The sequence below is a fragment of the Protopterus annectens genome, chromosome 2.part0 (genome assembly GCF_019279795.1).
Source record: "Protopterus annectens isolate FY-2018-M chromosome 2.part0, PAN1.0, whole genome shotgun sequence".
Taxonomy (NCBI): Eukaryota; Metazoa; Chordata; order Ceratodontiformes; family Protopteridae; genus Protopterus; species Protopterus annectens.
This window is the reverse complement of record NC_056728.1, coordinates 205,243,179-205,267,366: the sequence shown is the minus strand read 5'-3', so window position 1 is coordinate 205,267,366 and position 24,188 is coordinate 205,243,179. Positions and strand designations below refer to the sequence as shown.

General features: G+C 41.1%; 1 protein-coding gene across 1 annotated transcript in view; it reads right to left on the bottom strand.

Moving 5' to 3' along the window:
* FN1 (fibronectin 1) overlaps positions 1-24,188 on the bottom strand; it is a gene marked incomplete in the record, with an annotated part of 4,425,379 nt that overhangs the window by 767,033 nt on the left and 3,634,158 nt on the right. Inside the window, 1 exon segment of the mRNA XM_044060668.1 lies at positions 1,845-2,024. Coding sequence (XP_043916603.1) covers positions 1,845-2,024 — 180 coding nt within the window.

The following is a 24,188-nucleotide window of genomic DNA, read 5'->3' as shown; positions in this document are numbered from 1 at the left end:
GAGACAATAGTCACATTGAATTCCACAAAAAAGTTCAGAAATTAAACACTTGATATCTTCTGAAGCCTGGAGGGGAGCAAATAAGACTGACAGCTTCTTCACAGAATAAGAGTAATGATGCAGGCATCTCCTCATATGCTGGCATGACACTAGCCAAGGTAGGGCTATGCTTGCAGTGGACACTGAACAGAAGCTTTGTCTGCTTTTAGCAGTTTTGTGGATAAGAAATACTACAGAGGTGATCTGTATGTTTAATATCAGCCATCTTTGCCAGTGTAAATGGAAGAAATGGCATGTTTACATCACTTGTCTGGACATATCCCCCCACCTAGCTGCCAACTTTATTCCTGATTTCAGATGCATATTCCAATAATTGGGTATGCTTTATAAATGAAAAAAAAGCAAGGAAGGTTGCTGACTGAGAATATTTCTGCTTTACTGGAGAAGACCTGCAATCAGCTTGGTCCAAATATCTGTCGGAGAGATGATGTCATTATTAAAATACCAAATGACTTATGTCTGTAGTGATTCTTCTGATCCTCCATTAAAAGACAAATGTAGCCATTTTGTGAAGTGCAGCCTACTTGACAGCACTACTATGTAAATACTTCACATACCCTCTAGGCAATCTGTTTCACAGTTATGCTGGCTCATATTTATGATCTATATGGTGCCTTAAATTGGGTGAACATTTTGCATTTTCTATCAAGACAATGAACTCTGCAAGTAAAAAAAAAAGAAAAAAGAAAAGACCATGATATCCCTTTATAAAGGGCTTGTCAGCTCAGGGGAACTCTGGCTGCCAAAGTGAAATAGGAAGAAAATCTTTAAGGGTCAAATTAGAAGGAACACTTCTTGATTATAGAGTTGTGAATTCCTCCACTATCAGCTACTAAACTTATTTATTAAAATATGGTAGCTACTTCCTTTTTTGTACAAATAAAAGCCCTGTCAATTAATACAAATAGATGCACATAATTGTTGCAACACTGTATTAATTACTTGGAGAGCAGGATGGCTGATGCTATGAGCATTTCATTATATTCTAAATGAGAAAATAATGAATTCATACTTTGAATGTATATTGAATCTGTTTACCATGACAGATCTCTGGTCAATCACCGATTATAGGCTAAGACCATGTTGGTGTGTCTATTTTGGGGGAGCTCATCATAAGAGGGAGGGTGGACTTTCCTTTTCCGACACCAATGTCTTTCCCATTTTGCAACCAATTTGTTTGCTTCTTTCAGCTTTTCCCAGTTAGGGGTCGCCACAGCGGAACTCCGGTCCGCTAATGATTGGCAGTAGATTTGACATGCTGGCTTGCCGGGCCTAATGCACAACCTTCAACGAAGGAACGCCCATTCACGCATGTCGCCACACAGAAGAAGCTCTAACTGAGAATCGAACGGGCAACGTCTAACTGTGAGGCGACAACGCTACCACAGCACAGTAATACTTCAAAAAAAATGCTCATCTGTAAACATCTGCTCACCAAACAGATTTCACTTTCCTCAGCATTCCATATCACTTTCTAGCAGTAATCTAGATTAATACCTCCAAAAAGTTCAGCCCTTTCACTTATCAGATAAACAGTGTGCTTATAAGAGTACAATACAACAAATGGAAAGAGCAGCATAAAAATTCAGCTTTTAATATGTTCTCATATCAGTCTAGCTTACTGTAATCTGGGGATGGGGTGGGGCTCTAAAGTGGTTTCCTGTGCAATATCTGTAACACTCCACCAGACTTCTGCCAATACATGTTTAACTGTAATGAGTGCACTCTCTACAAATGCATTTCTAGAGTTACAATTGGTCACTGTGACAAAGTGCAAAACATACCTGTAAGGTTTGCCTTTATTTGTTCTGCAGAAGGCCTTGGATACAGATCCTGAAGCTCACCTCCATCTGTTGCATACTGTATGTTATAACTGGTGATTTTGGTGCGAGGTGGTTGCCATCCAAAATGGACAGATGATGGTGTTGTACTGATAATGTGAAAATTTGATGGTGAATCAATTTCTGAAGAAAAAATAAACAAAAACAACATGATCTCTCTGTTTTTGCCTTTTCTCTTCCAGACCTATGACCATGTTTTTTTACTTTTCTAGCTATATTAAATCCCCACTCATTTTAAAAACACATTGCTTATTTAATTTCACAACTTCAAGTGTAAGAAAATCAGGAGAAGGCTGTGAAGTGCCATTGCTCCATGTCAAGGGTAAATATGGAGTCAACGACAAAACTGCGCAAGTACTGCCCAGAATATTCAGGGAAAGGATAGATATGGAGTCACAACAACAAAAAATACACAAGTATGCCCAGTTTAATACAGTAACAAAATTACACTTCCAAAACCTGACACTACACTTGGTCTGGGGGGATTAATGCAGTCCAGTACTGCCTTCCTTCAAATCAACCACTACACTGGGGTCCCATCTACGTGAAATGGTGATATAAAGGATCCCAGGCCACCTATTGAAAAGAGAGTGGGCTTTTTATTTAAAATTCATAAACTTAATATGTAAAAAAAAAATCAATTACAATTAAACTTCAGAACCATGAATGGGGAAGGAAATTAAAATACATCTCAGAGACAAAAAAATTCTAACAATACTATTTTCTCCCCACTCTACTTCAACCAGATGTTTAAATTTCTTTCTGAATCTTGAACAAATGACATTTTTGCAGCTATACTCCACACTTACTTATCCAGTTTTTCTGCAATACACATCAGCATATCTTTCACATGGCTACTACAGAATCCATATACAGTTTCCAGTTTTCTTCACTTCTCAAATCTGTTCGAGCTTTTCCAGCAACTTGCAATGAGTAGTTTCCATTACTTGTATCCTTCATTAAAGCCATAAAAGGTACTTTTGTTATAACAGTGAAAAATTCTGTACATAATATCCTTATAATTTTTATTTTTCTAAATTTTTAGATGCAAAGCCAAAATTCATCGCTCAGAGTGAGACTGTCCTCACCTCTGGTGAGAAAGGTAATCAATGATCCACCGAAAGTCCCAACTAGTGCAGTGTTACAACATGGTCTAAGGTTTGCCACTCACTACAGGCTGCACTGCCCAAATAAAACAGCACAAGCCATTCGCTGCAGTCACTTAGCTTTACAAAAAGACCAATCTTTGCACATGCTCTTTTACCAAGTGTATTCTCTGCTCTTACACGCACTCTCCTCTCCTGCTCAGCTACCCAATCTAATTTAATCCAGAACTACTGCAAAATAAAGTCACAGAATCCCACATCCCACTCAGACATGTACTGATACACAACTGGAACAATAAGTGCTTACAGACAAGGAAAAGCACAACTCCTATTAAGGCACAAGTGCTACAGAACAGCTGTTATGTTTAAGGCAAATGCCAAGTGACAAACCCAACAAAAAAAGTTGTCTGATCTTGTTCTCAGTCAACTTGAAATATTAGTATAGTGGATGCAAAGACAAATTACCCTCTCAAACTACTGAGTCAAACTAACAAAGGTATTTCAAGATGGATGTGTTTTTTTTTTTTTTTGTGTGTGTGGGGGGGGGGGGGCAAGAAAGACCAAGGTATGGGAGTCAAAATCATCTGTCTGTCAAAAACATAAAACACTACAGAAGGCTTCAAATAAGACAAAGTTTGAAAAATGTGGAAACTGCACTAATATGGCAACAAAAAGGCAAAATAGATTAACAGGCGAAGAAAAGTGGCATTAATAAGCCAATCAGAATTGCTGAAGAAGGAATTTAAGACAGCAACAAAATAAAACCTGTAAACACTTGAAAATCTACTGCAATACTGTTTTCCATAATTTGTCTACATTGGTATTAACATGCAAAGTAATTTAAATCCCATCTACTCTGGCAGAAAAACATTCCCAAACTCTAAGGCTGAACGTCCGCTTTTACCATTAAGAGTTCACAACTGAGAAATTCTGGGGAAAAATCCTTCCCAAGTTTCTGCCTACCAGGAAAACCTGCAAGAAAAGCAGCAGTAGCACAAAAATATTACAGGACAGCAGAGAGAAAAACATAACCCAAGCTTGCAAATCAAGAAAATATTAAGCCTCTGAGGGGTCATACAGAAGGTTTATCCTTTAAGTTTGGCTTTTAAAAAACTTCATAACCTCAGAGTTGGACAAGCACATCCATGAAGACATATGGATGCAGTGACAAAAGTGGATGTGTTAGTTGTAGTAACCAGTTTGCTTCCTGGTCACCGAGCACCCTTCTGCAAATCAATAAAAAAATGGCACCCCACTTCTAACACAATATACTGCACACCTGCATGACCTAGGAGCACAGGTGTTACTGAACTATCAAAAATAATCATCTTGGAGATCAACTGATACAGCTTAAAACTCCTATCACCTACCCTTCATGATTGGTACTCTATGATTTGAGATGAAAATCAATGGATAAGACAGTGCAAGGTGGAATGAGCTAGAGGACCGCTGAAGACAGCTCAGATGCCTCAGTCCTGAAAAACAACAAACAGAAAAAGTCCTACTTCCACAGCCTGAGTAATGCTCAAAAAAATGGGAGAACTCCAGGGTAATGGGCACAGCACTAATTTCTGTAACAAGACAAAGCAAGCATTAGAAGCATCTATGACCAGTATAAATATGGAGTGTAAAAAAATATCTCTATCCTTCCAGTCCTTTAAAAACATTCAGAAATACCTCCTAGCCAAAATAAACCTCTGTTCTTGCTGGACTCCATGAAAAAATCATATTCCTGTTCATACCTTAAACCTCCTTACTCGGCCTTTTTCACTCGCTTCCTAACATCAATTAATTTCTCTCCCCTGACACTATCTAAATAGGCCATAACTATGTTTTTCTACCATTTCATATTGCAATTCCTGTATTATACCTCAAGAGCTTTAGTAAGAACTCAGACAAGGCATGGAGTATCAGACATTTGTTTAGCTGTTGCACTGTAATTGACCATAGACTGGGACAAAAAACCTTATTAGATTTAACTCCCAACAGTTTGGCTTTGTGAAATGCAGATCCTATACAATTAATCAAGTAAATCACATCAAAAGGGCTTCTGAGATTGTAGATGGTGGCTATGCAGTGCTCATGGCATTCCTTGACCTGGCCATACAAAAGCTAAATGATTTAAAAACAATCAAGGCATATATTGCAAGCGGTAATAAGCAAGTTGGATAGCAAAGTGGTTGACAGACATAACACACACAGTTCAAGTTGCAGGTGCTTCAGCAGAAACTATGAAAATGACCAGCAGTGTTCCTCAGGCGGCGATGATATACTTAAGGGCCTCATCAGATGCGCAGTAGCAAGCCCCACCCAAAACCCACGCCCGTGATATGTCATTCATGAATATATATTCCCTCTGAATGTACAACAAAATGTAAAAGAAAAATACTTTCACATGGGGAGTCCTTACAAGTACAATATCACCAAAAAATGATTACATCTGTGCTTATTCTGAATACAGTTATTTTATAGCACACTGTGCACCACGTTGTGACCCCAAGGAGGAAGCTTTAGGTAAGACTGTGGTACTTTCTTTATACGGTCTTATGTCCACTTCTTTTATTACTGGTTATTTCAGCTTACACACACACACATTCGTACCACATTTTTTTTTCTTTTTAGACCGTTGTATATATATATATATATATATATATATATATATATATATATATATATATATATATATATATATATATATATATATATATATAAAGGTAAATGTAATAGATAACACTTTTGAAAACGTAGCATGAAGTCTGGCTTACTTATAATAGTGATTAATACAGCTATACTTGTAAAAGTCACCGAGTATTGATGTTTTATAAAACTTCCTGAATTAGTTCTGTTTGACACCGCACAGTGAAATTGTTTTGAAAATAGGACCATCACAGGCCAGTTTTTTGTAATTTACAGACTATTGCACAGCCCGGGTCCACTGCATCTGTCACTCAATTTGAGACACGTCCACTTCTGCGCGCAACAAACTGGTGAGGCCCTCAAGTACAATATCGCCCCTCAGGCTCAGTATTAGAAATTCTCCCTTTTGGCATTTAACTCTCAAATCTCCAGGCAGGGAGCCAAAAACCCTTACTTACAAAGTTTACAGAAGAACTAGGAAGTTGTCATCAATTCACCTTACAATTTACAAACCCTCCAGAGAACTCTCCCTAGTAAACTTTTGGTACATTAAAATGGGCTTGCAGTAAATGCTAAAAGGTGTAGTATCGTCACTTTTGTTTAAGATAACCCCTCCCATAATACCATCTAGGGCAACACACCTCTATAAAGAGAGTATGTAGTTAGGTACATAGGTACTTGGGTTGATAGCTTCCCTCTTCAGACCAGTGCATAACAGTTGGCAGGACATCTTTTTATTTAGCTCAGCTAAATGCCAAAGAACTATCAGTGAGGTCTAAAAAAGTAATCACTCCCTTTTACTATTGATAAAGCCAATTAGATTAGTCAATTTTGGGATATACCTCACTAAACATTAACCATTTGCAAAGACTTCAAAGGTTCTCAACAACTAAGGTCACAGGTCTAAAGTCCATGAGCTACCAAGATATGTTAGAAGCCCGTATATCCCCTTATTCAGTGTTTTAGTTAAAACTGACCACAAATCAGTCACCTTCAAACTGACACTAACACCAGAACTCACAAAGGGTGAAATCAGGCTAAAAAGTTTCATCAAGGCAAACTATTTTCTCCTAGGTGAAGTCATAAATGCATTCCAAGCCCCATCCCAAGCTGAAAATGGTAACTATGCCAAAACTTACACTAAAGCCCTGTACAAGCACTTGCGTAAGTGTATAAACTTGACTGTACCAGACAGAATCAAAGCCAGACCCCAAAGTAAAATCGAGCTGCCATACTGGACTTCCAGCATCAAGAAACTCTACAATAAATGCAAAGAAATGCTGTCCAAGAAAACAAAGTCAAGGACCCAGTCATGGAAAAGCACCCTCCTCAGCATTAACAAGCAAATAAGACTTGTCAAAACCTCAAAGAGCTCCTTTGACAGAAACCTAGCAAGTACTGCCAAGGATAACTATACAGCCTTTTACAGCTATGTACGTAACCTAAAGGGTAGGACCCAAACATGTGCAGAACAGGTGGCCAACAGTATTACACACAAGTAAACTGATAAAAAATATAAAATTAACAAGGAATAAAGTTCTATGGCAAAGTAGAAACCAGTCCAAACACAAGCAGAAACTAGTAATCCACAGTAATCCAAATAATTTAATGAAGCGCTTTTCATTATGGTAAATACAATAACGTCTACAGATAACATTAAATTCAAGAATCCACATTTAAATTACATGTTCAAATACCATGTGACAACAATAAATCAACCATCAGAGTGGGTATTCACCAATACTATGCAATTAAGTTTCCTACTACATAGGATTAAAGAGATACTGTGAATAAAAAAAATGTTTCATCATATACTTCAATGTTAAAAACCATGTAAAGTAAATTATAACATAATTGCATGCTGACACAATTACTAACATTATTTAAACTACAATTCCAGGAATAAAAATACACCAACATATACCTATAGTTCTAACAAACATTATTTTATAATAATTATATATTTTACCTGTTTAAATTTTTAAGTTTTAACAGGCACAAAATATTGTATGCTTCATTTAGTCCTGGGTTATGAAATGCATTTCAAGTTAACTGCCAATATAACTCCAGCTCTTCTAAATGCAATGTTGTAGGGCCACCTCTTACATCCATTTGTATTTGATCAATTGCTTTAAAAGTAAATGTGTGTCCTCCAGTCATTTGAGAATGTCTTGCCAGGGCATTGTCTATTTTGTTCCTATCAATGGCATACACATGTTCGTATATTCTGTCACGCAATCTACATTCGGTTTTATCTACGTAGAATGCTGTGCAGAATTTACACGTAGCTATATACACTACACATCTAGAATTACATGTCAACTTAAAATTGAGTTATTTCTTATCATTAATGGTAAATGCCCTTCCTGAATCAATCAGTCCACAAAATCTATACATACCACAAGGTGACATACCAGCTTTCCTATTTAACCACTTAAGTGTTTACTGTTCAACATATCCTTAAGATTACATCCTCTTCTAAACACAATTTTAGGTGAAGAGCCCAATTTTCCTAAGAATTTATGGTTGACTATTAATTCCCAATTTTTGTATATAATATGGGAAACTGATGAACTATCCCAATTAAAGGTAGTGATAAAACTGGACTTATAACTGAGTGAGGTGCTCATTTGAGACAATGTTATGTTTTGTACAGACAGTATATTCATTGTATTAATAGATATATCCAGAACATTCAAAACACAACCCCCTTTATGTAAAATAAGGGAAATCACTCTGTTTTTTCTTTTATATTGCACTTCCTCCACTAAATCATTGATTAAATCAATCAGATAGCCTTGTTTCTGAAACATATTACTTAAAAATGTACATTCAGTAATAAAATCAGGCTCAAGGGATACTATTCTCGCTGCTCTTATTAGCTGTCCCTTAACAATAGAGCGCTTCTATGAAAAAAGATGAGCGCTAGAGAAGTGCAAAAAAGAATTGCAATAGGTCTTTTTTCTAAAAATATTAGAAATAAGTTTAGAGTTAACTACATCTTTAGTTAACTTAATATCTAAATAGTCAGTTGAATCAGTGCTGTAGTTAAAGGTAAACTCCAGAAATTCTGTTGTGCTATTTAAATAGTCAACAAAGGCACTTGCTTGTCCAAAGTCTCCACGGAAAACAATGAATATGTCATCCAAAAAAGGGGTGTAATGGTCTATGTTCACCATGTGTAAAGGATTAAAGATAAACTCTCTTTCCCAGTAATAATGAACGCAACAAAAATAAACTTAGAAATAAAATTCAAGGCAACTGTAGTGACGATGTGACCTTTTAATAATAACTGGTAACGACACTTAATGAAATAATAAAACAGCAGCAATACATGAAACAAAATTATAATCTGTATGTATTTATTTAATTATTTCGTAAAATTGTATAATACTTATTTTTTACTATGTTGGTGTTATATATTTTATACATTACATATTATATACATATTATAGGGTAATTTTATATGTACATAATATGTACATAATATATACATATATTTTTTAGAAGTTAGGAGGCGTTGATTTTAAATAAGATATATTAATCAAATGAATGACTTGATGACAAGCCTAAGGCTGAGTGGACAATTTTTAATTAGAACACTATATTAAGGAAGTGTATTCACAATGGAAGTTACTCTGATGAAACCCACAGATTGGATGGGTGAAAGCGCTTAGTGTGTACTAGATTATAATTTTGTTTCGTGTATTGCTGTTTTATTATTTCGTTAAGTGTCATTACCAGTTATTATTAAAAGGTCACATCATCACTACAGTTGCCTTGAATTTTATTTCTCTCCCAGTAAGCTAAAACCAACTTTGCCAAACTGGCATCACATGGCCAACCCATAGCTACACCCATATTTTGTAAACGTAATATAGCTATTGGTAAGAATAATGTCAAGCAATTCTTCTATTAATCTAATTTCTTGTTCCGGTGCCCCTTTAGATTTCAACATTAAACTCGCACTCTCCTCATGTGGAATAGAAGTGTAGAGATCCTTGACATCAATTGTTAAAAAGTTGTTGTTTTTGCTGAATTCTAAATCATTCATGTTACCTAGAAATGTCCAAGAATCTTTACATACTTGCGGCTTGGACTTAAGGTACTTTTGTAATATAGTGTCAACAACCTTCGCACTAGGGTAAGTGATTGACCCTCTACTATCAATAAGAGGTCTCAATGGCGGGTTTTGGACATTTTTATGAACATTAGGTATACCGAACATAGCCAAAACCTTTGGGAAGGACACCATTATATAGTTGTATGTATTTATATCTATTTTAGCCTCAATAAACAAGTCATTAAGGTAACCCTTAATACGATTTTGAGCTATATTCAGCTCATTAAGGGAAACCTTAACATAAGCATCACTGTCTAATAATGACTTCATTCTATTATTGTAATCAACTTGATCAAAAATGGCTAAACCTCCACCATTGTTCAGTTTTAATCACTCTAACATTCAATCATCTCAAATCATGGAATGCTGACATTTCATCATAAGTCACATTTTTCTTAACAAACCTACCATTAAATTGTAATATATGCCTTAAATCTAATTCACATATATTTTCAAAGATGTTCAGTACATGGTTGAGTGAAGGGTTATACACACTAGGAATAATGAACTTGTTGTCTAACTCATTTGAAGTACCTAATAGTACAGTCAAATTAAGTTTTCTAACAAAGCATTTCAGATCCATAATAGTCCTAGCTAGGTTGACATGCCTACTAGGAACAAATGTATTACCTTTAGATAATAACTCCACTACTGCTGGGTCAACCACAATCCGTGATCAATTAAAAACATTGAAATCACCAGCAGAATTAGTTAAAACATTAAAAGTCAAATTTAAATTGTCTGTTAATGTTTCCATTTGTTGCGTTGTCTGTTCCTTGATTTCTGGAACTTTTTCTGTTTCAAAACATTCCCCATTTGATTGCCATTGTGAAAATTTTGATTATTATAATTATTACTAGGTCTAGTGTTAGCATTGTTGTTCAAATTGCGAATATGTTCGCTACGTCTTGGCATGTCAGTATTATCAAAAGCTTGGTCATTAGACACATGAGACAAACTCATTGTTAGAATCATTATGAACTTCAGGCCCATGTCCATTTGATGACCATACTTGTGACGGCGATGGCCGAGTATAAGCTGTGACGTCATCATATGCTGACTTGTCCCATTTTAATTTTTTGATTTTATTACTTTTAAGTCTCTCAGTAAGCTGGTCGATGCTAGAAAAAATTCTAGCATAATCAAATTTACATCTAGCAAACTCGCAATCACTTGTGATCTCGTTGTCCAACACTGAAACCTCAGCTGTTAAAGTCTCAATGAAAGCCGAATAATGTTTGACCATAATGTTCATTAAATCAAACCCTTGTTTGTCAAAAAACTTGATAAGCTCTAAATGGAAGTCAGAGCAGGAATAAGACCTGTAGGGTATTGAAATGAAAGCAAACCTTTAGGAAAGTACAGTTTTGTACCTACCATAAATGTAGATGTTCGAGTGTTCACACTGCTGCAGTCATCACACTTGGGTTATCTGCAGTCAGGCAGTCAAGCAGTCGGCCCGAGTTCCAAAGTCTTGGTCCAGCGTCTGTTGCTGTCGCTTCTTCCCTGATGTCAGTGCGACAGGGGTATATAAAAGAGGCAGCCAACGCCATTTTCTTCAGTTTTTCTTGCCCCAGATGTCAGGTGCCCCCAAATAGGAAGGCAATACATAATCCTAAGTAAATTACATAAGTAGAAAACAATAGCTACAGCTGTAAGCAAATACACCATGTAGAAATACATCATAGAGATTGTATAAACAGGGAGCTATAGATAAAACCCAGGTAAAAAGAGGGGAAGGTGGGAGTGTAAAGTACAGTTTTGTACCTACCATAAATGTAGATGTTCGAGTGCCAATACAGCTGCAGTAATCACAGATGGGTTCTCTGCCGTCAGGCGGGTCCTCGGTCGGCCAAATTCCAAAGTCTAGGTCGGTTGTCGCCACCCTCTTTCCTGACGTCAGTGCAACAGGGGTATACAAGACACAGCCGACACCATATTCTTCAGTCTTTCTTGCCCCAGATGTCAGGTGCCCCCAGAAGGAAGGCAATACATAAATTATATAGATATATATATATATATAGATATATTCAAGCAATGCAATGTAATGTAATCAAAAAACAGTAGTTGCAAGCAAATACACCATAGGAGGATAACCCAAATTAGGTAGTATGAGGAGGTGTTAGCCACTAGTCCTTTACCAAGAGGGGAAGGAGGGAGGGAAAAGTACAGTTTTGTACCTACCATAAATGTAGATGTCCGATAGGAATGCATCTGCAGTCCTTACAAATGGGTTGTCCTGTCGTCAGGCAGCCCTTCGGTCGGCCGGATTCCAAAGTCTGGGTCTGGCCTCGGCTGGTGTCGCACTTCACCCGACGTCATTGCTGCAGTTATTCGGGTATAAATTTCTCAGCCGACGCCATTTTCCTCAGTGTTTCTTGCCCCAGATGCCAGGTGCCCTCTAGAAGGCTAAATTTGGATAAATGCCAATGATTCCAAATAGTAGAGAGCAAACACAAAATAAGCATGTATGTACATATATACAAACAAATACACCATAATAGATTCCCCCAGCTAGCTATGAGATGGGCAAATACCCTAGGAGTACCACAGAGGGGAAGGAGGGTGGGGAATCCTGACTGCAGATGCATTCCTATCAGACATCTACATTTATGGTAGGTACAAAACTGTACTATGTCCTTCAAGGATGCATCTGCAGTCCTTACAAATGGGTAGAATACCATAGCCAAACTGGGGGAGGAGGAAAGAATAAAATGATGGTGTAGTTAAGATCCCTTGCAAAACAGCAGTGGCAAAACCTGCTCGGGATCTAGAGTATAAAGGTAAATTATAATCCTTGGCAAATGTATGCACGGAGCTCCAAGTAGCAGCCTCTAAAATGTCTTTGGTAGCCACTCCTCGTAGAAAAGCTGTGGTAGTGGCTGTAGCTCTTGTGGAGTGAGGCCTGATGTTTTCTGGAGTTTTCTTTCCATGGTAAGAGTAACAAAATCTAATGCAATTTCCTATCCACTTAGAGATTGTCTGTTTTGAAATTGCTTTTCCTTCCATTCCTGTTGCATATGCTACCAGTAGCTGGTCAGTTTTTCTATTGCCCTTGGTCCTGTCCAGGTAGTAGCGTAATTGTCTATGTACATCCAAGGTATGCAACAGTCTTTCTCCCCTGTTCTGTGGATTGGGGAAGAATGTAGGTAGGTGGATAGCCTGATTTAAAGATACTCTGGAGACCACCTTAGGCATAAAAGTAGGATTTGTTCTCATGGACACACTATCTTGATGGAAGATCAGAAAGGGCTGTACTGCCATTAATGCCTGTAGCTCAGATACCCTTCTTGCTGAAGTGATTGCCAGCAGGAAAGCAGTTTTCCATGATAAGTATTGTAATTGTGCTGTTGCTGCTGGTTCGAAAGGAGGTAGTGTCAATTTTTCTAGCACAAAGTTCAAGTCCCATGCAGGTAATGGTGGCTTCCTAGGTGGTTTTACATTTTTAATTCCTCTCAGAAACTGCCTGAGCAGAGGATGTGAGAAGACTGGAGGATCCAAGTCGTATTCTGCTGAAATAGCTGATGCATGAATCTTAATGGAAGAATAGGACAGGCCTTTGTGGAAGAGCTCTGCCAAGTATTCCAGGATGTTGGCTATGTTTGCGAGTGACACATCTTCTCCTTTTGTAGTACTCCAAATGATATATCTTTTCCATTTTGCTGAATAATTTTTCCTTGTTGAGGGTCTGCGAGCTTCCAAGATAATGTCTTTAACCCTTTGGGATAAATTTGGGTTAATTTGTCTTATGCAATGTTCCAGGCAGTCAGCTGCAGAGTTTTCAGGTTTGGATGCAGGGTGTTGAAGTTGTTCTGAGATAACAGCAAGGGAACTAGAGGTAGGGGCCATATTTGTTCCCGAGACATGCTCCTCAGTAATGGGTACCAATGTTGTCTTGGCCAGTCTGGAGCTATCAGAATGATCCTTGGACAGTCCTCTTTGATCTTCAATAGCACCTTGTGCATCAAAGGAAGTGGAGGGAATGCATATGCTGTCAGGTTTTTCCAACTGAAAGATAGGGAGTCCACCTTCCAAGCAAGTGGGTGGTACGTTCTGGTGCAGAATTTCTTTAGTTGGTGATTGCGTGGGGATGCAAATAAGTCTATGTCTGGGAGTCCCCATTTTCTTGTAATGGTTTTGAAGATGTCCGGATGCAGCATCCATTCATGGGCATCCGTGGTAGTCCTGCTTAATATGTCTGCTAGAATGTTTTCTTTTCCTGGTACAAAAATTGCTTGTAACTGAATGTTGTAACTCAGGGCCACATTCCAGAGGTCCAGTGCCATCCGGCATAGAGGGTACGAATGTGTGCCTCCCTGCTTGTTGATGTACCACATAACTGTGGTGTTGTCTGTCCTTATCATCAATTGACCCTGTCGAAGAAATGGTCTGAATGTCTGAATTGCCAGTTTTACTGCCAGCATTTCCTTTAGGTTTATGTGTAGGTGCAGCTGGTCTTGAGTCCATAAACCTTGTATGCACTTGTCCAGCATGTGGGCCCCCCAACCGAGGTCTGAGGCATCCGTTGTGATGGTTTGGCTTGGTTGAGTGCTGTGGAAGGGCAATCCTTTGTTTGATTGACAGGCCTGAGCCCACCATTGGAATTCTTGCTTCAGGCATGGTATTATTGGAAATTGGGTTTCTAGGCTGTGCTTGTGTTGAGACCATAAATTCCTTAGGTACCACTGTAACTTTCTCATATGCAGTCTGGCATGTGGGACCAATATTATGCAGGATGCCATGAAGCCCAAGGCTTGCAGGACTTTTCTTGCTGTTAGATGGTTCTGCTTTGTTAATGCCAAGAAGTAGAGAGGGAGTTGCTCCTGTTTTTCTACTGTTAGGAATGCCATTTGTTTCGATGTGTCCAGCTCCGCACCCAAAAAGGTTTTCCTTTGGGATGGTTTCAGCCTTGACTTTTTTATATTGACTGTATATCCCAGGGCTTGTAGTAGGTAAATGACCCTTTTCAAGTCTTCTGCTAGCTTGTTTTTGTTGTCCGCTTGTATCAGGCAGTCGTCCAGGTAAGGGTAGATTTGGATTCCCTGAAGCCTGCAATGAGCAATTACTGATGCCAGGCATTTCGTGAACACTCTGGGCGCAGTAGATAAGCCAAAGGGCAATGCTGAGAATTGATAATGCTCTGATCCTGCAAGAAATCTGAGGTATCTTCTGCAATTTGGTCGTATGGGGACGTGCAGGTATGCCTCCTTGAGATCTAGAGTTACCAGCCAAGACTCCTTGCCCAGCATGGGAAGAAGCTGCTGTAGGGTCAGCATTTTGAATTTTGGAACAATGAGGAATGTGTTTAAAGCGGACAGGTCGAGAATAGGTCTCCATTTGCTTTCTTTTCTTGGTACCAGGAAGAGTCTGGAGTAAAATCCCTTTCCTTGCTCCATAAATGGTACCTTTTCCACAGCTCTCATCTGTAATAATGGAGTTATTTGTTTTAGAGTTTCTGCCTTTTGATTTGGAGGTAGGTTTGGCATTCCTCTCTTCCCTGGTAGAGTATGGAAGTGAAACCTGTAACCTTGGTCTATTGTCTGCAAAATCCACTTGTCTCTTGTGATGTAATGCCAGTTTTTTGAAAATAAAGCTAGCTTCCCGCCTAAGGGTGCTTGTAGTTGTTCCCTGGTAGGCGGTGCCAGAGCCAAGTCACTGTGATTGTCCTGTAGTAGTGGTGGTGGCTCTGTCTGTGGCTGTACCTCGCTGGTTGTTACCCTGCCATTGGCGTCCCCTGTAGGCACCCCTGGATTGGCTTCTGCCTCTTGAACGCCTATTCCTGCCTCTCTGAGCTCTGGAGGAGTCTGGAAAGGACCAATTCTTTGAGGGCCAATTCCTGCTAAACCTTGGAGGTAGGACCTGTAAGAAATCTTTCACTGTTTGGACCGATTTTGCCTTCTCTTCCATCTTCTTCAGCACCTGTTGTGCAGGAGAGCCAAACAAATTGATCTTGTCCATGGGAGCATCTAATAGTTTTGATTTGACATGGTCTGGTAAGGCCTGCTCTTTTAACATGCATGCCTTCTGATAACTGTGCCAGTCATGGCTGATGTAAAGGAAGCCTCCAGTGCATCATAGCCGCATTTTAAAGAATGGTTACTGACTTGCTGAATGTTATGTACCATTTCCTGAACAGATTTTTTGTCTAAAGGTTCATCTGAGGACAGCTTTTTGGTTAACTGGTCTAGCATAAATTCTTGATACTGGATCATGTGAAATTGACAGTTCAAGGCCCTAGCTGAAAGAGTAGCAGAAGTGTAAACTTTTTTACCCCATCTCTCTAAGGACCTGGATTCCCTTTCAGAGGGGAGGGGGTTTTTGGCAGAGGTAGCTGCTACAGCCTTAGGTCCCTGGGAGATAGTCTCAGGATCTGCAAAAGGAGCCTTATACAAATGGTAATGCGTGTCCGGGACCCTGTAGTCCAGAGGGGCTTAGCAGGGGCCAGAGGTAGTGAATCAGGAGCAGTACAAGCATCATTAAATGCATCATCTACAACAGAAAGAACTGGAGGTATGGCAAAAGGCCTATGTTGTGGTAAATGTAAAAAGGTTCTAAGTCTTTTTCTGGAGTCTGAAAAATCCTGGCCCTGCCACTGAAATTGTTCCCTCATAGCATGCAAGGTTTCCCCAAAGGAAAATTCCTCAGGCGGAGAGGCAGAAGGGATGGACTCCTCAGCATCAGAGTCTTCATAAGGGGAGAAAGGAGCCTCTGGAGGGTCTGTATTATCTGAATCATCAGAGGAATCATCTGTGGAAACTGGTTCAGGGGGCTCTGCTCTAGGCCTCTTCTCTGGAGGTGGGTGAGAGGCCCTGTCTGGATGAGATTGGGATCCCCGGATTAAAGAAATGAGATCCTCTGCTAGACTAAGCATTTGTGAACTAGAGCTAGGCCTGTGAGAGGGGGTCTTAACAGGCACAGATTTAGTAGCTTTAGCTGCTTTAGCTCTGGCAAAGGCCTTAATGGACATGGCTGCAGGTGGCCTAGCAGCTCCACGTGCAGGGGTAGAAATATCCAAGGGAATAGTGTCAGATAATTCCTGAGAAACTGCAACAGCAGGTGGGATTTCAGAAGCCGATTCCACCAGGTTGGAAGAGGCCTCGGTAGAAGGTAAGTTTTCGGCTGAAGGAAGAACCGCTTCCTTGCGCTTTTTAGATATTTGCGAAGTCGGAGGACCCGACGGCATAATATAAGCAAAATCGGAGCCAAAAAACTCCTCAGCAAATTCCGACCGACGTCTAAGCGTCTGTCGGTTAAAAGAAGCACAGGCTAAACAAGCTGCTACGTCGTGGTCTGGGCCTAAACAAGGTAAGCAGTAAGAGTGGAAATCTTTATGAGGTATTTGTTTCCCACAAGTTAAACAGTTATTCACTTTTTCTGACATCGGCTGAGGCAAGAAAGAGTCCCCAACGGGGTACTTAGCTTTTTAGAAGTCTTCGGTAGTAGTAATCTCTGGATCTGACCGACCGGCACTTGCGAACAGCTTCTGCTTCGGGCGCCACGTGGCAAGAAAGACTCAGGAAAATGGCATCGGCTGATGCCTTTATACCCGAATAACTGCAGCAATGACGTCGGGTGAAGTGCGACACCAGCCGAGGCCAGACCCAAACTTTGGAATCCGGCCGACCGAAGGGCTGCCTGACGACAGGACAACCCATTTGTAAGGACTGCAGATGCATCCTTGAAGGACATCCTGTACTGCAGCTGTATTAGCACTCGAACATCTACATTTATGGTAGGTACAAAACTGTACTATGCTCATCATGCATACAGCTGCAGTAATCACAGATGGGTAGAATCCCAAAGGTACGCAGAGGGTGGTAGGCACTAGGTGGGACTGGGAGCAGCCAGAATGCCCTGCAGCACAGCAGTGGCAAAGCCTGCTCTAGTCTTGGAATATAAAGGCAGGTGGTAGTGTTTTGTGAAGGTATGCACAGAACTCAGAGTGGCTGCCTCCAAAATATCTTTGGTAGGAACTCCTCTGAGGAAGGCTGTAGAGGTAGCTGTGGCCCTGGTGGAGTGGATCTGATGCCTGTAGGGACAGATTTTCCATGATAGGAGTAACAAAACCGTATGCAGTGGCCTATCCATTTTAAAATTGTCTGTTTGGTAACTGGCTTCCCTTGAGCTCCTACAGCATAGGACACAAAAAGCTGTTCTGATTTCCTGAAAGGCTTTGTTCTGTCCAAGTAATAACATAGCTGTCTATGGATGTCTAAGGAGTGGAGCAGCCTTTCCCCTTTGTTTTGAGGATTGGGGTAAAAGGTAGGTAAGTGTATGGCTTGATTTAAAGCTACCCTGGATACCACTTTAGGCATAAATGACGGGTTGGTTCGAAGGGAATACCTTGTCCTGATGGAAGATGAGAAAAGGCTGCACAGCCATGAAGGCTTGTAGTTCTGAAACCCTACGAGTGGAGGTAATGGCCAGAAGGAAAGCTGTTTTCCAGGACAAATATTGCAAATCTGTTGAGGCAGCTGGTTCAAAGGGAGGCAATGTTAATTTTTCTAAAATGTAATTAAGATCCCAGGCTGGCACTGGTTGTTTCCTTGGTGATCTTATATTCTTAGCCCCTCTGAGGAACTGTCTTAAGAGTGGGTGAGAGAATAAGGGTGGATCCGTGTTGAATTCTGCAGAAATGGCTGAGGCATGGATTTTTATGGAGGAAAACGAAAGTCCACTGTTCAGCAGCTCAGCTAGATACTGTAGTACCTGAGGTAAATTCAGTTTTCTAGGGTCCTGGCCTTTTTTCTCATTCCAAGAGCAAAACCGTTTCCATTTTGCGGAGTAAGCCTTTCTAGTAGATGGCCTTCTGGCCTCCAAAATGAGATCCTGCACCTCTTTGGGGAGCAGGGTCTGTTGTGGTGTTAAGGAATTTTACATGCAGTGAGATTGTTTTCAGCTGACTGTGAAGAGTTTTGTAGCTGTGCTGAGTCAGCAGAAGAGGCATTAGAGGTAGGGGCCAGGGAGGAGTATGTGTTAGGCTCCTCAGGAGTGGGTACCAGTGTTGTCTTGGCCAGTCTGGAGCAATCAGTATCATCTTCGGTCTGTCTGCTCTTGCTTTCAAGAGCACCTTGGGCAGAAGAGGCAGAGGTGGGAAAGCGTAAACTGTCCATGCTGTCCAACTGAATGAAAGGGAGTCCACTCTCCAGGCCTTTGGGTGAAAGGTCCTTGAACAAAACTTTTCCAATTGATGATTCCTGTGGGAGGCGAAGAGATCTATGTCTGGCCACCCCCACACTTGGATTATCTTTGTAAACACTTGAGGATGCAACTTCCATTCGTGTGGATCTGTCATATTTCTGCTTATATTGTCTGCCAGCGTGTTTTCCAAACCTGGCAAGTACTGTGCTTGAAGTTCGATTTGCCATTCCAGAGCCAAGTTCCAAAGTGTCATGGCTAGTCTGCACAGGGGGTATGAATGTGTTCCTCCTTGTTTGTTTATGTACCACATTACTGTGGTGTTGTCTGTTCTTATCAATAATTGTCCTGGATGCAGGAGGTCCTTGAAAGCTGTAATTGCATTTATCACTGCTAGCATTTCTTTTTGATTGATGTGAAGGTGCTTTTCCTTTTGGGACCATTTGCCCTGAATGCACCTGTCTGTCATGTGCGCACCCCAGGCATAATCTGAGGCGTCTGTTGTGATGACTTGATTTGCTTGAGGCTTGCATAATGGGAGGCCTGTGTTTGTTTGACATGCTTGAGCCCACCATAGAAATTCCTTTTGCAAACATGGAATTATTGGTATTACTGTTTCCAAACTGTGGCTGTATTGAGACCATAGGTTTTTTAGGTTCCATTGAAGTTTCCTCATATGCAACTTTGCACATGGGATTAAAAGAATGCAAGATGCCATGAAGCCCAGAGCCTGCAGGATTTTCCTTGCAGTAAGCCTGGTACAATTTGCTAGTATTTTAAAGTACTGAGTTAGTTGCCCCTGTTTTTCTGGCGTAAGATAGGCCATCTGGGTGTTTGTGTCCAAGTTGGCACCCAGGAAAGTTATTTTCTGAGATGGTGTTAGCCTGGATTTCTCTTTGTTGATTGTGTAACCCAGAGAATTTAGTAACCATGTTGCATAAGCCAGATGATCCAGAAGTATGTGCTTGCTGTCCGCTTGGATCAGGCAGTCATCCAAGAAAGGGTAAATTTGTATCCCATGAAGTCTGCAGTAGGCAATTACTGATGCCAGGCATTTCGTGAATACTCTGGGTGCAGTAGATAAGCCTAAGGGCAATGCAGAGAATTGATAGTGGATTGAACCTGCAAGAAATCTGAGGTATCTTCTGCAGCTTTGTCTGATTGGGACATGCAGGTATGCCTCTTTGAGGTCCAATGTTACCAGCCAAAACTCCTTGCCCAGCATGGGAAGAAGCTGCTGTAATGTGAGCATCTTGAATTTTGGTACGAGTAAGAATGTGTTTAGGATGGAAAAGTCCAAAATGGGTCTCCAGTCAGTTCCTTTCCTTGGTACCAGAAACAGCCTGGAATAAAAACCTTGACCTTGTTCGTGAGTAGGTACCTCTTGAATAGCTTTCATGTCTATGAGCTTTGAAATTTGTAGTTGTGCCTCTGCCCTTTGATTGTGTGGCAGGTTTGGCATGCCTCTCATTTTTGGAAGAGTGTGAAAATGAAATCTGTAGCCTCTCTGTCTATAACATCCAGGATCCATTTGTCTGTTGTGACAATATGCCAATTTCTTGTAAATAATGCCAGCTTTCCTCCCAAGGGTGCTGCCAGCTGAGACTTGCTTGGCATGGAAAGGAGGACGTCATTGGGTTTGTTTCCTATATTGTTGTGCACTGTCTTCGCCACCTCTTGGTGCTGGTGTTTGCCATTGCCTGCCTCTATATGATCCTTGTGATTGTCCTCTGCCCCTTGAGCGCCTGTATCTACCTCTTTGTGGCTTGTCCGTGGCTGGAAAGGACCCGTTTTTTGAAGGCCAATTTCTGCTAAAGCGTGGTGGTTGAACCTGTAGAAAAGCTTTGACAGATTGCATAGATTTGGCTTTGTCTTCCATTTTCCGTAGTATCTCCTCAGCATTAGTACCAAATAGCACATCCTTTTGTAAAGGAGCATCTAATAGTTTAGCTTTCACATTATTAGGCAAGATTTGTTCCCTAAGCCATGCATGTCTACGAATGACTGATCCTGTAACAGCAGCTCTACTTGAGGCCTCTAAGGCATCATAGCCACATTGTAAGGTGTATTTACCCACTTATTCTGCACTATGCATCATATCCTGCAACTCCTTCAAATCTGGTTGTTCAGGTTGAGACATTTTATTTCTTAATTGTGATAACAGAAACTGCTGATATTTAAGCATATGAAACTGACAATTTAAGGCCCGCATGGCTAGGGTGGCCGAGGTATATACCTTTTTTCCCCACCTTTCTAAGGATCTTGACTCTCTTTCGGAAGGTAGTGGATTCTTAGCAGTAGAGGCCTTCATTCCCTTGGGGCCTTGAGAAATGGTTTCAGGATCAGCATTATGGCTTTTGTAAAGAAATTGGTGAGAGTTAGGAACTCTGTAGTACCTATCAGGCTTGACTGGGGCAGGAGGCAGGGAATCTGGATTAAGGCAAGCCTCCGAATAAACATCAAGTATGTCCAAGACAGGAGGTATCGCCAGAGGTCTGTGTTGAGGTAACAAAAGAAATTCCCTAAGTCTTTTCTTGGAATAAGAAAAGTCTTGGCCTTCCCAATGGAAGTGTTCCCTCAAGGTGTGCATGGTTTCCCCAAAAGAAAAATCCTCAGGAGGAGATACAGAAGGAATGGACTGCTCTGCATCAGAATCTTCAAAAGGGGAGTAAGAGTGTTCCTCTACATCAGAAAGATATGAAAAAATGGAGCCCTGATCAGAAGAGGGAGAATCTTCCTCCACTCTGGGTCTCTTGTCTGGAGGGGGTTGGGAACCCCTGATAAGAGTAATTAAATCCTCAGCCATTTTAAGAATCTGCTTTTTAGGCATGGGGCCTGGAGATGGGCCCTGTTCAACAGGCCTCTTGGGATGCCTGGCTGATTTGGACTTAGTAAAGGCCTTAATGGAAAAGGAAGATGAGGGTCTAAAGACACCATGGGTGGAAGTGGACCTGTCCACATTAGGAGGCTCAATGCTCACAGTGGCTTCGGTGGTTGTAGTCTGGCTTTGGGCCGAGGTACCTGCGGTCTCGGTTACAGAAGACACCGCCAAAGAAGTGTCGTCGGTAGTCAGGGACTGCATAGGCGTCTCGCTGAGAACCGGAACACGTGTAGCCGGTTTTGGCGTGGCGTCGGTGGGGACCGTGGACCTCACGTGCCGGTCCTTGTCCTTGCGTTTTTTGGACAAAACGGTAGTCGGAGTCTCTGACGACATTTTATAATCAAAGGCTTTACCAAAAAAGTGTTGGGCGAACTCCGCCCGACGCTTAATAGTGAGTTTATTGAAAGTTGCGCAAAAGCGACAGCCCGAGACGTCGTGGTCTGGGCCTAAACAAGGTATGCAGAGGGAATGGAAATCCTTATGCAGTATTTGCTTCCCACAAGAAATACAATTGTTAACTTTTTCTGACATCGGTCTGAGGCAAGAAAAGTTTCCCCAACGGGGTACTTAGCTTTAATGAAGACTTCGGTTTCCAATTTTTCGTAAATTCAGCAGCTGGCCAACCGGCACTTGCGAACTGCTTCTGCTTCGGGCACCGCGCGGCAAAAAAGACTGAAGAATATGGCGTCGGCTGTCTCTTATATACCCCTGTCGCACTGACGTCAGGAAAGAGCGACGACAACCGACGCTGGACCTAGACTTTGGAATTCAGCCGACCGAGGACCCGCCTGACAGCAGAGAACCCATCTGTGATTACTGCAGCTGTATGCACAATGAACATCCTGGACTGCAGCAGTGTGAACACTCGAACATCTACATTTATGGTAGGTACAAAACTGTACTATGTTCATCGTGTTACACTGCTGCAGTCATCACACACAGGTTGAATCCCAAAGCTAAGGCTGGGCGGTTGGTACTAAACAGGGTTTGGAGAAGCTAGTAGGCCCTACAAAGCTGCAGTGGCAAAGCCAGCTCTGTTTTTAGAGGCAAGTGGTAGTGCTTGGTGAAGGTGTGCACTGAACTCCAAGTTGCAGCTTCCAAAATATCCTTGGTTGGTACCCCTCTGAGGAAGGCTGCTGATGTTGCTGTAGCCCTGGTGGAATGAGGCCTAATGTTACCAGGTACAGGTTTCCCATGGGGTGTGTAGCAGAAATGGATACAATGTCCTATCCATTTTGAAATGGTCTGTTTTGATACAGGCTTTCCTTGAGATCCTGCAGCATAGGATACAAAGAGCTGATCAGATTTTCTGAAAACCTTTGTTCTATCCAAGGAGAAACGTAATTGCCTGTGAATGTCCAAAGAGTGTAGGAGCCCTTCCCCTTTATTCTGAGGGTTTGGATAAAAGGTGGGTAAATGAATGGTTTGGTTTAGAGCCCCACTGGATACTACCTTTGGCATAAAGGAAAGTTAGTTCGTAAAGAGACTCTGTCTTGATGAAAAATGATGTAAGGCTCCACTGCCATTAGGGCCTGTAGCTCTGAGACTCTTCGTGCTGAAGTTATTGCTAGCAGCAGGACAGTTTTCCATGATAAAAATTGTAAATCAGATGAAAGAGCTGGCTCGAAAGGTGGTAGTGTAAGTTTTTCCAAAACAAAACTGAGGTCCCAAGTTGGTGTTGGTGCTCTTCGGGGCAGTCTTATGTTCTTAGCCCCTCTGAGGTACTGTCTTAAACATGGATGTGAAAAAAGGAGGATCAGTGTTGTAATGAGTTGGAATAGCTGAAGCGTGGATCTTTACAGATGTAAAGGAAAGGCCTTTGTGCAACATCTCAGTTAAATATTGCAGAATCTGAGGAATATTTGGGACAAGAGGATTTTGACCTTTAGCCTGGTTCCAGGCGCAGAATCTTTTCCATTTGTCTGAGTAGGTTTTCCTGCTGCTGGGTCTCCTGGCCTCCAGAATGACATCCATAACAGCTGTACATAGAAGTGTTGACTGGTTGTTTAGATAATATGCCATGCAGCCAGATTTAAAGTCTTGAACTGGCTGTGTAGAATCTGATTGTTTTGTTGAGTCAGTAGGTGAGGAATTTGAGGTAAAATCCATGGTGGGCCTTGAGCCATGTTTCTTAATATTGGATACCAGTGTTGGCGTGGCCAGTCTGGAGCAATGAGTATAATTTGTGGCCTCTCTAATCTGGCTTTTAGCAGCACTTTTGCCAGAAGAGGCAGTGGAGGAAAAGCATACACTGTTAGTGGTTTCCAACTGAATGAGAGGGCGTCCACTTTCCAAGCTAGTGTGTGGTATGTCCTTGTGCAAAACTTTCGCAGTTGGTAGTTTTGGGGGGAGGCAAACAGATCTATGTCTGGGCTCCCCCATTTATGAGTTATCATTGTGAA